The sequence below is a fragment of the Tympanuchus pallidicinctus genome, unplaced genomic scaffold, assembly GCF_026119805.1.
Source record: "Tympanuchus pallidicinctus isolate F22 unplaced genomic scaffold, pur_lepc_1.0 scaffold11, whole genome shotgun sequence".
In the NCBI taxonomy this organism is placed as follows: Eukaryota; Metazoa; Chordata; class Aves; order Galliformes; family Phasianidae; genus Tympanuchus; species Tympanuchus pallidicinctus.
In genome coordinates, this window is record NW_026294627.1 from 22,578,179 (window position 1) to 22,592,999 (window position 14,821).

Sequence of the window (14,821 nt, forward strand, 5' to 3'; positions counted from 1 at the left end):
GTAAATGAAGAGAGCAAGAACACTGTGGCAAAGGAATTCTGTAACATACGTGAATTTAATAACAGAAGACCAGACTTATGTCCAAAGAATAAGAAATATGGTTGATCAAAGAGTTTCCAAGGTCAGAATCTGTTCTCTGGGAATTTTCAGTCAAGATGATTAAAAGAGAGTTAATGTGACACTGGACTTCAGTGGCTGCTTTTAGTCACTGCTTTTTTGAAGGGTGTTTGAAGGGCTCTACCATAGGAAGCGAGCAAGAAGTCTCTGCTTTTTAGTGGAAATTAATGAGTTTGTGACCAAGAACAGCAACGAGACTGTCTGTCACAATATGGAGCAGGAGGTAGGAATCTTGGAGATCCTTTTCAATTTGGAGATCCTTTTCAATTTCCCACAGACATGAATACTGCAACTAAGATCCCAGTTCATTACTGGGATGAAACTTATTGGAAAACACAGGGTGAGTCTGGACTAGAGAACCTTAAAAATAAAGTGAGATGTAGTGAGGTTATGTTACTACTGTATCCCTTTCTCTTCAGGTATGTATGAGACCTAAAGAATAACTGTAATTATTAAAGGTTAAATGGTTTAACAAGAATAGGTGCAACTACTCCTGTCAGTAACCTGAAGTAATAATTCACTGATATAACTTCCCTTACTAGCTCAGGGCAGGGAGAAGGATAAAATAGTAGTTTAAAAATAATGGCAAGGTTTTATGCAATGATATTTTGTATGTTTAATTAGCTGGGCTTTACAAACAAAGTTAATACTAATTTTCTGTCTTTGAAAAGGCAGGAGGCCGAGGCCAACAAATGATAAACTGGTAGGTATTTCTTTGGAAAGATTACAGAAAGCATCTAATCTTCTGTGCAGCAGGATGAGGCTGACTGGCAGACCATTTTCCTTCTTTGAAAAGGTTAATGTAATTTTCCTAGCAGGCAGCAAGTTGACGATCTGATTTAGAAAGGGTGTAGGCATTTGTATGACCCAAGTTACCTGCACAAATATTATAGTGATTGAAACATTATCACTTATCACATAACTTTTCAGATTTATCTCTAAACGCTACCGTGCTTTCCATCTATGTGAATTAGATTGTTTTGCACAGGGGATCAACAGTAATTTTCTTTCAGCCTGACCAACAGGTCAGTCAGCTTTCATAGACAAGCTCAGACGTATGTGTTTTTGGAAGTGTCAAAGAGAGGGCCAACAATCAGTGCCATTTTGTACACTGTATAATTATCTATGTGAAAATGAATGCTTCTGCCATCTTCACATATTAAATCAATTGACAAGCATGCCTGTTCAGTCCTATAGCACAGAACAAGAAATTCACTCAAAGTAATTTATGCACCTCTTATGCACTCTCATGAATCAATCCTCCTAAATCTTTTATTTTCTTCTATAGTCAAGGAAAGAAGGGAGAGAAGTACCCTTGTAGGCTATCTAAGGAAGGGCTCATCTACCTCAGTGATGAAACTTTCACAGGTAGCTCCAGGACAATTAAAATTAGAAGGATTTCAGTAGCCCTCTGTAATCATCTGTTGGGAGGGTTGCCCTGAGTGAATCAATTTAGCATGTCCTCTAATCTTTGTTGTCTTGTCACCTCTGCCAGTTCTCTGTCAAAAAATCTAAACATGAGCCCACAGATACCTGTGCCTTTTGCTGCCTGTGTGCAATAGCCAGCAGTCTCAGTGAGCGGTGGAATTGGAATTGACAAAAACATCTCCCTTGCCACTGGGAGAAAGCTCAAGAATTCTAATTTCTGAATACACGTGGGAGAATGGTCGTGATCAAGGAGTTCCAAAAGGCTGAGTGAATGCCAAATCAACTTCAACTTGGCACATCAAAAAACATACCTTGGTATTTGAAGGTCAATACATAATTTTCTCACATAAGCTTTTTATATGTTTTCACTTATCAAGACTTTGATGAATGTATCTACTACTATATTAAGAAAGGGAATAACATCTAAATCTGTCATCTCCTTTCAAGCTGAATAAAAGAACAGTGTTTAAGTTGTTTGTTAAAATTTGTCCACTAAAACCATAATATTATTCTAGTACCAGCATAAATGAAATGCTAAGGCTGTACTTCTTTACTGGTCATTTTCATTTAATTTAACTATCTTATGGCATGACTAAAGAATGCATGCATTTGCAGAGAGAAGGAGAAAGAGAGAGGAAGAATGTATTGGAACAAATATACTATCGAGATTGACTTCTTATAATTTGACAGTTCTGTCCCAGTCCCTCTGCTGTGTTTCACTTGAGCCCTGCCTGCTCCTTTGCAGGACTCACAGTGGTCGTTCTGTTCTGGAGTTTCGATTCAGTCCTTCAGTTCTGAAGTACTTCCTTTTCTGTACTTGTTGTTTAAACATATTTCTTACATCTTGACTTGAATCTTTTAAAGAATTTTTTCTTCTCGGTTTTTGTTTTTTTTTTTTTTTCTCTGCTTTATGGTACACACTGATTGCTGCATTAGGACCGTGGAAATTTCATCTAAAATATGTAGGTCGCTCTGAAAGTAATGCCTCCTATTTATTTCCATGAAAATTACAGCACATACAAGGAGCACAATAACACTATTTGGTAGAGAAAATTATCAGCTATAAAACATTGTTTTTCAATATAGTGACCACAATTAGCTATGCATTTTCACCAATGATGATAAAGGGCCTTCATGCAGTGCTTGTAAAAACCTGCTCCAGTGGAGGTGGTCCACTGTCACCACTGCTGAAACGCACCACCCACTGCCTCACTGTGCTCACATCCACTATTTGGACTCCATAAACCTTCAGCAAGTGTTGATGAATGTCAGTGGGTGCCATTTTTTCTGCATGGAGGAATTCAACTGCATACCTTTGCTTCATACCACATGTTCATATCAGATACCATTTTGTCAGACCACCCCTCTGCTGTCATTTGTCACATGACAACAAAATGTAATGGAATATTGGTGGGAAGGTTCAACCTCTACTGCCATACCATCAATATCCACCTCTGACATTGCGGGTCAACACAACAAAATAAGAGACATTACTTTTGGAGCAGACCTCATAATATTGAAATATAACCTAATTGTTGCCATCAGAATTTGCAGTCTGTTTTTTATGATACTCTTAGGTAATACTGAAAAACTCATCATGATGTAAACAAAAATTACTAATGCAAACATATTTCCTTCCACAGCGGAACTAATATCTTAAAACATTTCTTTACAAGACATGTCCTAAGGCAGAGTTACAGTGCTTCTACTGTATTCGTCTCTGTCAGTGGTTGGTTTTTATTTTGCATGTTTTCAGATTTTCACTCTGTCCTTCCGAGGAGGACTGAATCACCTGCTAAAAGTTATAGGGTTGGCAGAGCTTTAAAAGGATCAAACATACCACAGAGGACTTTCTCTGGTCAAATAATATTAAAAGTTAAGTATTCGAGATTACCAGGTGCAATGACTCTGAAATGAATTAAAAGTAAATGTTAAATGAACCCACCTGACATTGGTTCTCCTCCAGTCCTCCTCCTCAGTCGGGCATTTTGTTTGTTGCCCTGCCAGAACAGAAAAGGAACCAAAATTCAAATCTGTTCAATCACCTTGACATGGAATTATAGGAATACTTTTGCTATAGGTGCTCAGTCAGTTACAGAAGAAAAGTCAACTGAAGAAATGGGAAAACTGTTCCATTTTATTTTTCTGCAAATGACAACTGCCGCTTTAATCCCTCTCACATACATTTACTTCTTAAGGCTGTAAGGTTTGAGATTTATGAGACTAGAATATCACCTGAAATGGAGAGGAATTCTCTGCAAAGACAGCACTCAGTGGAGTTAAAAATCTCAGCTACTCCAAGAGAAATTTGCTAATTAGTTTGACACAAATGCCAATTTCAAATTCATCATGACAAATAAAGGGCCTCAGTTTCAGATAGCACCCCAACACCTACTCTATTTTCAGCAGAGTAATGACAATGCAAGCACTGAAGTATTAAACACATTTGAAGTAGTTTGCAACAGTGGGGTCTAAATAAAAATGTGATTTAAAAGAAGTGAAATGGAATCTTTTCCCTTAGATATGGAAATTTCTTAAAATAATATGTTATTATATAATATCTTGATTTTACGTATATTCTTCTCTTCTAATAAATATCTTTCATTTGCGAGGTTGCAGCACTCCTTGCTGTACAGTGTCATTGGTACTACTGATAACTTTGAAGTCTGAGGCTGAAGTTATCCCATGACTCAAATTTAACACTTGATCTTTATTGGAATAGTTTTCCTGTGAACCAATATGTGCGTGATACTGCTTTAAAGGTACAAACCAGAAGTCCTATACTGGACATTATGTAAGCAAGCTCAGGCTGTTATTCTGTGACGCAGTGAAATAAGCCTTGCTTTAGTACATCTGGAGCTTGCTTTTTGGGAGAAGTTGTCTGGCGCCACAAAAGGAATTAGTGAGCAGAGATGTGAAGACTATTAAGTTTATTTTAAGAATGCATTGCCAGAGATCTAATAAATTTACTTACTGCTGCAGGCCATGCACGCATGAAATCTTATTAATCCAGGTGGTGTGGTTGTTTTTTTTTTTCCCTTCAGAGGGAGGTGCAGGGTGGGGATCCTGAGGAAAAAAAGGTATTCTGCTTTAGGTAATACAGGCATTGTTTAATGAGAGGCATGACAGCTTGAGTGGTGTGTTTGGGTTTTCTCTGTTTCTACTCACAAGGAAGTTTAATTGTGAAGCTTGTTTCTGACTATACGGAATGCTGACTAGCATTATGGTGACACAGGAGTAATTGTTTAATAAGAGAATAATTCTCAACTAAATTGATTTTGTTGGGTTATTTTTAAATATTCCAAAGGTGACTTACAAAGTGTTTGAGTTTGCAGGTTTACCACATCACAGTTCGGGAATCGTTGTATGGTTGAGCTTTCTCAGAACATTTGTTCATGTACCTAAGAAAAGCACATCAACAGATTTAGGTATCTTAAAGTTGCCCGTGTACACTGGTTGTTTGAATATTCTCTCTTTACTTTCAATGGAGCTGTCCATCTCTTTCCAAAGTGCGATCCAGCTGATTGTGTAACATGTGCCTGCAGTTCCTTACAGTGCAGCTTTTTCCATTCCTTCTGCCTACGTAGCTAGCTTAATTAAACATGTCTTTTAAATTATAAAAATACGAATCCTACCCATAAGACAAGTGTCTCTTGTCTTCACTTTTTCTAAAGCAGAAGCCAGTTGTGTTTCTGTGTTGACACCTGAGCAAAACATTCTGTGCTTTGACAGTAGCGGTTCTTCACTGGAACTGTGGATGTGTGCTTTGTTCAATTTGTAAAGATCTCCTATGGTGACTTTGAACTTTTTGGGTCTTCCACTTCCATTAAGGACAACGATTCTGCAGTGCATATAGGTATGTGCTTAAACATTTCAAATAGTAACATTTCATTTGTACCCCGAGTTCATAAATTTACATATTCACAAATATAACTTTATAAATGGGAAGCAATCAGCATCTTGCAGAGATGCTTACGGCACGGAATCCCAAACCAGCAGGGGGACCCTTTGGATTCCTTTGAAGTCAGTTGCAAAGCTAACCACTTAACATCTCTGAAGGCTTTTAACCATAAGTGGTGTTCCAGCATCTCTCCTTGGTGATTCAGACTAGGCTTGTCTTTATCAGTTTTGTTTTTTCCATCTTCAAAAGCTCAAAGCCTCTCAGCACAGCCAGCAGAGTGAAGATATCCTGACTCTTGATGAATTTATGCATGTAGAGCTGATCTAAACTGAAATTAATTTAAAGCAATGAAATGCAGTGGCTGAAGACCTGGTACTTCCCCCCCCCCCCCCCCCCCTCCCCCAATAGATTTCCTAAATGAAAATCTCATTAATCTCCTGCAGAAGAACTAGGATAGCCTTGAACTGAGAATTCCTCAAATTAACCCATCATGAATCTCCATGCTTGGAGTTGTCCTTAGTTATGTTTAGTTGGATTTCAAGTAAACTGGGTACAAAATGTAATATGCAGTAGCTAGTCTACAGATTTCAGTATTTTCTATCACTTCCCCTTCTCTTTTTCTAACAAAGGCGTTGATAGTATTCTTCAAATATTTTTTTCTGCTACTTGACTTCAAGCATTTGCTTAGTTTAGGCCATGGCAAACAACCATTTCAATTTGTTTCTTGGGGGTAGAGATAAAACAGAAGGAAAAAAGAGTTACAGAGGCTACTGAAAGATGGGAACTGTCTGCAGTTCATTGGATACCAGCAATTACACTCCAGGCAGGCCAAGTCCGTAAGGCTGGGAAGTGTGTGTTTTCTCCTGAGAAGTAAGAGAAAGCATTGTTTTAGTCCCTAATCACTCAGGGCTAGTTTGAGGGGTTGGCTGTGGTTGTTCTGCAAATATATTCAGTTACTGTGGCAGGAGTGCAGAAGGGTGCAGAGTTCAGCAGATTTTGTTAGTGATTGGAGTCTGCTGTGCTACATTTCAGAAAGACTTACGAAGGTGGAGCATTTAAACAAGTTAGTTGGTAATTATAAGGTTAACTTATATAATGTTGCAGTCAATTCAAAACATTCTAATGGCGTATTTTGTGTGCTGGCTTTACGTATTATTTTGCTTCTGCAAACGTATTTTCTGTATGAAAATACAGCAGTTCTACTGGATATGCAATTTCTGGAGATCCTTCATAGGAGAAGGGAAAGTGTATTTTGTGTTGCTCCAGTTCATTAAATGAAGAAAATTTATTAGCTATTTGTAAGTGTCCTTTTTGAAATTTATCAGACAAAAAGTTTATTTGAGACCTTTGCAGTTGTGACATGGAGCTGTGATGTATTGAAACTACAACACTGCGGCAAATCAGAGTTGTTGAAACAGCGTGTCTTGATCTGAGCATATAATGTCTTCTCTATATTTTTTTCTTAAGTTATATCTTAATCAGGGGAAGAATCACCTAAGATTAGATGTTCTTTTTGTAGTCTGGCAAAAAGCATGTTTATACAAGCCATGAATCATGTATAGCAAATAGTGTGAGGATGAAAAAAAACTTGGGCCTGCTAATGTTGGAGACAGCTTCAGGGACAAATGGGGAGTCATGATGCTGAGGACAAAGATTTCATGTCCAGTCTTACTTATAATAAAATTGTTATAGTAACTAAAGTAATCTAACTTTAATCTAACTAAAGTAATGTAACTTTATCCTGCTATATATTAAATAAGTTGGCTTGGCACAGAGGTGGCTAATCAGAGCATAAAGAAATCAATTTCTAAAGGTGAAATATTCCATTTTCTTTCCTCTGCCTGTGTGTCATTTCTTTTCCCTGTAGGTTGAACTCAAGTACAGGAGTGGCTTTCCTTTTTCAGATGTTTCATATCCCTGCTGCAATGAGGAAATCCATAGGAAGGAAAAGGATAGTATAGAAACTTTGCAAACAAGTCACCAAACAGTAGCAGGAGCTGGAAGGAGCTGGAAGGAGAGGAAGGAAGCAGTTTCTTAAAATGTCTTGCTCTAGTTGTTCTAGTTACGTCACATAATGATTCCTGAACTATAGGAGGGCTGTTAATATTTCACTACTGGCCTGGTTCTCTTTTATTAACCTCCTAGTCTGAACAGGAAAATAGATAAGAAGAAAAAGGAGGAAAGACCAGCATATAAAATTTTTAAAGGTACTCTCTTTTCTTGGTGCTTTCTTTACCATTCAGATCAAGATAATGACTATTATTTTATAATTTAATTCCTATGTATTCTTACTGATTTTCTTCATTTTTTTTCCCTGTTCTCTTTTGTTCTTGTGATTAATGCATGTTCTGTTTCTTGGAAGAATTTATAGAAGGTTTGGTTTTGTTTTTCCACTAAATGATCTCTGATAATGACTGAAAAGTGTAGCTGTGTTGTACCATAAAGATCTATGTGTACAAGTCAGCTGTGTTTGTTCAGACTCATATCTTGTGGGCACAGTAAGTGTGTGTGGCTACCCTTGTACAGGTCAGGCACTCTTTAACTGATTCACCTATGCCTGGTTACACTGTGGATACAATGCAGGGAAGCCAATATCTATATCAAAATCCCTCCATTTCTGTTGAAGTCAGTACACGAACCTGTGGTGTAGCTGTACGCTTTTTTCATGAGTTATGGTTCTGGGGTAACTCCTAGGGAGAGCAAAGCCACAGTCAGGTGCTCATCACATAATGCCCTTTTAGGTCACCAGTGCTGAAGAGATGGGATTTAATGGCAGAGAGATTTCTTTTACCATTTTGATAGAATCCAATGGTCCGTGGAGAGAAGTGGAGCTGAGTCTTTCCTTCTCTGAGTTCTTTGTATCATGATAGAAAGTTCTGACAATCGAATCTGTATTTCTCATAGAGGTTTTATTTCTTTATAAAGATATCTGAGCAGCACAGGTAGAAAGATCAATGCTTAAGTGTGAGTATTCATTCGAATCATTTTCCTTTGAAACTATTGTGCTAACCAAGCCTGTACCCCCCTTTTCTTTTATTCATGTTGTGTAATTGAAACTGAAGTTTCCAAGTGACTTAATCTTTCTAGAAATATCTATCTTGATTACCCTTGCAAAAGTAATTTATTGCTGCTTTCTGACATGTTACCAGTTTGCCAACAGGATTCCTGTAAAGATGAATTCTAGGCTACATCCTTCTTTGACACATCACTTTTCAGGTACACCTTTCCAGAGGGAGGTGTCCTTCAGTTATTCCTGAAGTCACCTCATGGCCCACCTTTCCCCAGACACTTAGCTTTAACTCTTTGCAAAGCTTTGACTGTGTCTCAACTCTTCCTATCTCCATTCCTGTGCATGTCTGCCTGCACCATATCCTATCGATTTGTCTATTACTGTTTCCTGATTTATCACATTGCACTCTGGCAAAATTTGAGAAACAGGTTTTCATCCATCTCTCTAGCAATATCCCACAACTGCATCTCACTGATGTCAAGCAAAGTTATTTTGGATGTACCTCATTGTAATTTGGCACTCTTTCCTTTTGTTCAGTTTTAAAAGTGCTCTGTTAATGGCTTCTTTCTCCAAGTTTCTGGTGTGTTTGTATTACAGACACTTGTCTGGAAAAACCCAAACTGTCACTGATGCATAGTACCTTAATTATGTGCCTCGCAGTTAAATGTTTGACTAAGCCCAAGGAAAGTTAAAAAAAAAAAAAAAAAAAGAAAGAAAGAAAGAAAAGAAAAAGCCTAAAAAGAATACAAAATTCATTTGCCTATATAAATATTATTCTTATAAATAGGACAGATAATTTAATAGGGAACCAAAAAAGATAGCATTTATATCTTATAATTCCTGAAAGCTGTACAGTCTTAGATGATCTTTACAGATCATCTGTTTGGCTGATGCTTGGCTCTACCATATAGTAGAAAAGGCCCAATTTTCATCTAGTTTAGACATGATTCAATTCTTCTTACCCAGCATTAGATGACTGTAATAAAGATGTCTACAACCCACCTGATCACCACAGGCATCTTTTACAGTTGCTGACAAAAAATGTAGGCATTTCTACATATTTTGAGACACTGTTATTCTAGAATAGATGCCTAAAATAATAGAGGCCTTAAAAGATGCCTCTTTCCTGGTTTTGAAAGTTTAAAATTACTAGCCAAAAAGTAGGTGCCTGAAGTTAGGTAATATGAATCCTTTGCTTCCTACTCTATTGTAACACGAGTCTGAGATAGTAATAATACATATTAAAAAAAAAAAAAAAAGTTCTTATTCTTTGAATAACATTGGACCTTGGGATGTGTTGCACAATTTAGAAAATATTTCTTTTGTAGAAACATTCTTTTTAGAAAACATTTCTTTTGTACAAAAGTACAAAGAGGAGAAGGCAAGATGTAAAATACCTACATATAAATAGATTTAGAAGTAAATATCTAAACCTGAAACTCGGTACTGTACATTCTAAACTATGAAAAATAGATATTTCTGGGGCAGAAGTAGGCCAGTCAAAGTGGAAGCCCTAGAGATAATGTGGATTTGCTTTTTTGTTCGTTTGTTTTTGTTTTTTACTTGAAGGAAAAATTTAAAAAAAATGCTGAAAGCAAGACAGATGAAATTAATACAACAGTAAGTCTTTCTTGTTGCCTTTCTTGTTTTCTGATTCCTAAGTTTAATACTCTTATTAGGTTTTTAAATCAGCATATTTCTTCATTTTCCATAGCATCACTGACAGCAAACTGGTTTTGTAGTTGTCTGCTGGAACTTCTCCACATGGCTGTTCCTTCTTAACCGAGGGACTTTGCCTCTTGTATGGCATTTTTTATTTGTTCAGTAATTATGCGCAAATATAGATTAGATTTGTTTGACCTATTTAACACATTAAGAATGAAGCAAAGAGACCTATCCATAAGTACAGTGTTGTTTGTATGCCTGTGCCCACAAACTTATTGAAATATTCATTCTCTGGGCAGCAGAACAGTGATGCCAGGTTTTACGTTGCGATGCTGCAAACCCTGGAAGAAGTTTTTCCTTCAGCTGGGAGTTTATGATGCCTAATGCGCATTGCTAGAAAGCAATGAACTTATATAGCAGCATTTTTTTTCTTCATAGTGATACCTACATGTACTGTTTCATTTATTTTATGATAGACATTTTATTCCTCTGTCAAGTCATGTTTAGACTGGCCAGTGTTCAGAGGTGTCACACACAGCTTTTCTTACAAATTATTTTGCATTTATCCCAAGAAACTGATGGGAACATGCTTTCTGGCACTACAGTTACTGGATTTATAGTGGTGCTCGTTACAGTTTTTGTTATGCATTTTTAGCCTTCCCATTGGAGCAGTTGAGATGAAAGGAACAGAAAAAAGCAGGGCCAGGAAGCATGATACTTTGGTGACCATTTGCCTACTTTCATTTACACAGTACTGTTGCCTTTATGTTAGAGTGATTACACAAGTTTGATAGTGAGTTTTTTGTGGGTTTTGTGTTTGTTATTTTCCTAGTAGACAGGTCAATAACAAAACACAGGCTTATCTGAAGTAGAGTGCAAGAAAATGTAAGGTTTCTTGTTCAAGGGAACAGATTGGAGGAAACTAGAAGGGGAAAATCAGTCTCTGGCACTTCTTCCAGTAGTTAAACCATGAGTGAACTCAAATACTTAGATATATTGCTCTGCTATCCAGAGTAAGTTATTTTATTCCCTAGCTTTTGCACAGAAGTGTTTGAAGGGATTTCTTGGCATGTTTCTAATTGTCATTACCTCAGCTAATCTTGTTCTGTAGCAGCACCTTGTGGGAAGGTGATCAGACTACAGCCTCACACCAGCCAGCATTCCCAGAAGACAGTTGCTGAATGAGCATTTATCTTCAGTGAGCAAACCAGGCTGTTTTATTCCTGCGGAAGAAATTGCAGGATTCCCCTGAGTAGTAACAAACACCTCCAATAGAATGACATATGGAACTTCATTTGTTCTGCTTCTTATCTGTGACACCCAGAATCCCTATGCTGACAAGAAATGCCTTTTTACTGTGGGAAATCAGTGAACAGGTGGAGATAAAGCATACATGACCAAGTAGAGCTATGTTATATTTTATCAGAAATGTGTAATTTGCTATATTCCATCTGTTGTACAAATACTTGGTTTATAGACAGTGAAACGATTCCTGGTTCTTTGTAGCTCTTATGTTTCCAACTGAAAAGAAGTGTTGCACTTTTAGCTGGGCCTTAAAGTACCATCTGTTTACATTTGCTTCTGGATTGCTTCTTTACACTATGATAAACTTCTTATAGTTTGCCATTTCAGCGACCACTCCTACTGTGTCACAGTTGTACAAATCCTATTAACTGTAGGCACATCAGCTTAATTTCTGCTGGAAACAAGAAATTAGGCTGAGACATGCTCATGTTGCATACTGGTGTTCAGTGTTTTGCATCTGGTGTTAAATGGCTTCCATATCATCCACTGCAAAACTATGAGTGATGTTTCTTGTATTATTGCATTGATTTGGCTTCAAAAAAAGAGCCTGTTTTTGCTGATAAATATATGAGCAATTTATTTCTTTTAGAGCTATGAATATTCTTTATGATACTGTGAGAAGAAATATTGTCTTCATCTTAACAGTTCTGCATCTGCAGTTCTTAACATCTGCATTAACAGTGTCACCTGGAGATACTGACTTGGTCCATATTAGAGATTCAGATCCCCCTGCACTGCTTTGCTGCACTCAGCTTTCATTTCACGAGTGCACAGAAACCATCCATGTGTATTGAGACCTCAGGGAAGCTGCTGTACAGCTACAGCAGTACAGACCTTGGAAGAGCTCTTCAGGATCAATTTTCTTTGCTAGTGTGTGGTGCTACAGCAGTATTAGTGTAACTGTAACTGAAACAAATTGTGACGATGTCTTTTGGTCTGTTGAAAGCTTAATTCTCAAAACACATTTCAGCAGCTTAATGAGTTTGGGGAGATACCATGAGATAGGTCATTACAAAAGAGTTAAAAGGATGCCAGTAAGCATTTGGGTCTCTTTAAATTTCCTTAGGTGACACAGGCAACTGTGCTTGTGTGGTTGACCCAATAATTAGAAGCTTGTAAGCTTAGGAGGGCATTAGCACAGCTATAAATTGTGGCATTTATCAGGGATACTCAATATTATTGAAACCATTTCCTAGCAAGATGTGAAAGCTCTTCCTAAAATCCTACAGGAAAGCCCCAAAATGATAATTTTATTGAACTAAGTATTACATTTTGTAACAGACTGCATGAGTAAAGGCAATCAGACAGTAGCTATCATCCGGTCTCTCAAGATTATAAGGACCTCCCAGCACTTCTGGTACTCTTATCAAGGAAGCTCCACATGACATCTTTTGTAGTGAGTCATTTAGAAGTGCTTGTATCATCCTCCATTTTTGTAATTTCTGAAAAAGGGATCCCAAATATAATTTGATGAATTCTTGTTCTTTTTCCTTCAAAAAGAAAATCAGCATAACTCGGAATGAATGGGACTTGTTTGTATGCATCTAAAATCAACTGTAGTGCAAATGCATCAAATCTATCACGATTATTTATCTGTTATTTTTTAGTGTTAAGCTTTTGCTATGCTGGAATTTTAATATACAGCTAAGATGGTTTCTTACTCAGGATACAGGTTTCATTAACCTAAGAAGTATTATTTAATAAAGAAAATGAGTATATATATATATATATATGTATTTTATTTTGCAGGAGGCAATAAGCTGAAGAATCAACATTTTCGTCTAAACTGGGCATGGATTTCCTTAGAACAGGAATATTATTTAGTAAATGAAGATTCCAAATATCTTGATGTCATCCTTAAACGGAGAGGTTACCTTGGAGAAACTTCTTTTATAAGTAAGATCAATTTTAGTCTGAATAGTTGCTTCTATAAACCACTGACCACATACTTCATAACAGTCATCAATACATTTATGTCCTTTTAGAATTGTTTGATATAGAATATAACAGAAGAATACAATAGAATATAAGAATATAATAGAAGTAATATATTGATTTATCAAAACAATTGTCTTTTGTTGAGCTAGTTGTATGATTTCTTTAGTTATATGATGACATTTTCACATGGTTGTTTGTTTTGGCTAGGTTTCATGACAGGGGTTGTTTTGCAGCCTTTTGCAATTCATTTTCAATTGAACATCTCAATCCTTCTTTTGATTTGAAACACTGAAACATTGAAACAATATCAGAAGGGACCATACAAGCAGAACTGGTTAATCAACATGAAACTGAAATTTATCACAGAATGTCATTCTGAGTAGTTCTCTGGAATATTTCTTCTCCAGAAGTAACTTTGCAGTTTGAGTTGCATTTTTGAGAATATTTTAATAGTTTAGATTATAAGTATTTCATTGAATATAAATATAAAAATTTAAAATTAAAATCATAAAGTGTATAATGTTAGAATAGTACAACAAGTTATTCTTTTATTAATATGAGCATCTGTATTTGTTTAGATATGTAAATGCTTTTTATGATGCAGTCATAGGAAATACTTCAGTTTGTGTTTGTGATAGACTGTTTAATCACTAGCAGAACAGGTTTTTGCCTTCAGGAAACAGAATATTTGTTTCTGAATCCAATTTGGAGGTTACAAGGAGTTCTGTTACTTGGGAAGACATTGAAACAGAAAAGACTGAAGGGCAGTCTTTCTATAATTCTATAGTATTTTTAAATTCTGTTGTGTTGTATATCACAGAATTGCAAAATTATCAAGGTTGGAAAAGACCTCTGAACATCATTCTGTCCCACCTCCCTGCTCAAGCAGTTTCCCCTCGAGCACATTGCCCACAACAGTGTCCAGGTGGCTTTTGAATGTCTCCACGGAGGGCAACTCCACAACCTCTTTGGGCAGCCTGCACCACTGCACAGAACACAGAAGTGATTGCCCAATACGGAAGTCTAAGGGAGAGTTTTTCCTGATTTACCTCCAGCTGGTGGAAACCAGCAGGGACTGATGGCAGCCACTTCCTTTTGGGGTTGAAATTACTGATACAGACTAGGTTTTTTTGAGAGTCAGTCTCATCTGCTCTTAGCTCATGAGATTTCAGAAAAATTGAGGAAATAAGGGTATTTACCTCTTCTGTTACCAGACATTTTTACTGGGAGAACAGATGGCATATGTCCAATCTAAATAAAAAGGTATCTTGAATACATTACTTTAAAGCACCTGGGCAGACTCCAGAACAGGCAAATATGTAGAGGGTGAGAATTTTAATTTAAATATATTTGTATATATACTTACTATTAAAAATAGTTTGTAAAAGAAAGACATAAGAAATATCTCAAAACTTGAACACATTTTTCAGTGAATAATCTTTTTGTGTGTGCGTGTG

The 14,821-nt window shown here is 36.7% G+C and overlaps 1 protein-coding gene across 1 annotated transcript in view; it reads left to right on the top strand.

The window, feature by feature from the left end:
* FREM2 (FRAS1 related extracellular matrix 2) overlaps positions 1–14,821 on the top strand; it is a 127,826-nt gene that overhangs the window by 58,973 nt on the left and 54,032 nt on the right. Inside the window, exon 3 of the mRNA XM_052670780.1 lies at positions 13,176–13,322. Within this exon, the coding sequence (XP_052526740.1) occupies positions 13,176–13,322 (147 nt within the window). The remainder of the gene's footprint in view (positions 1–13,175; positions 13,323–14,821) is intronic.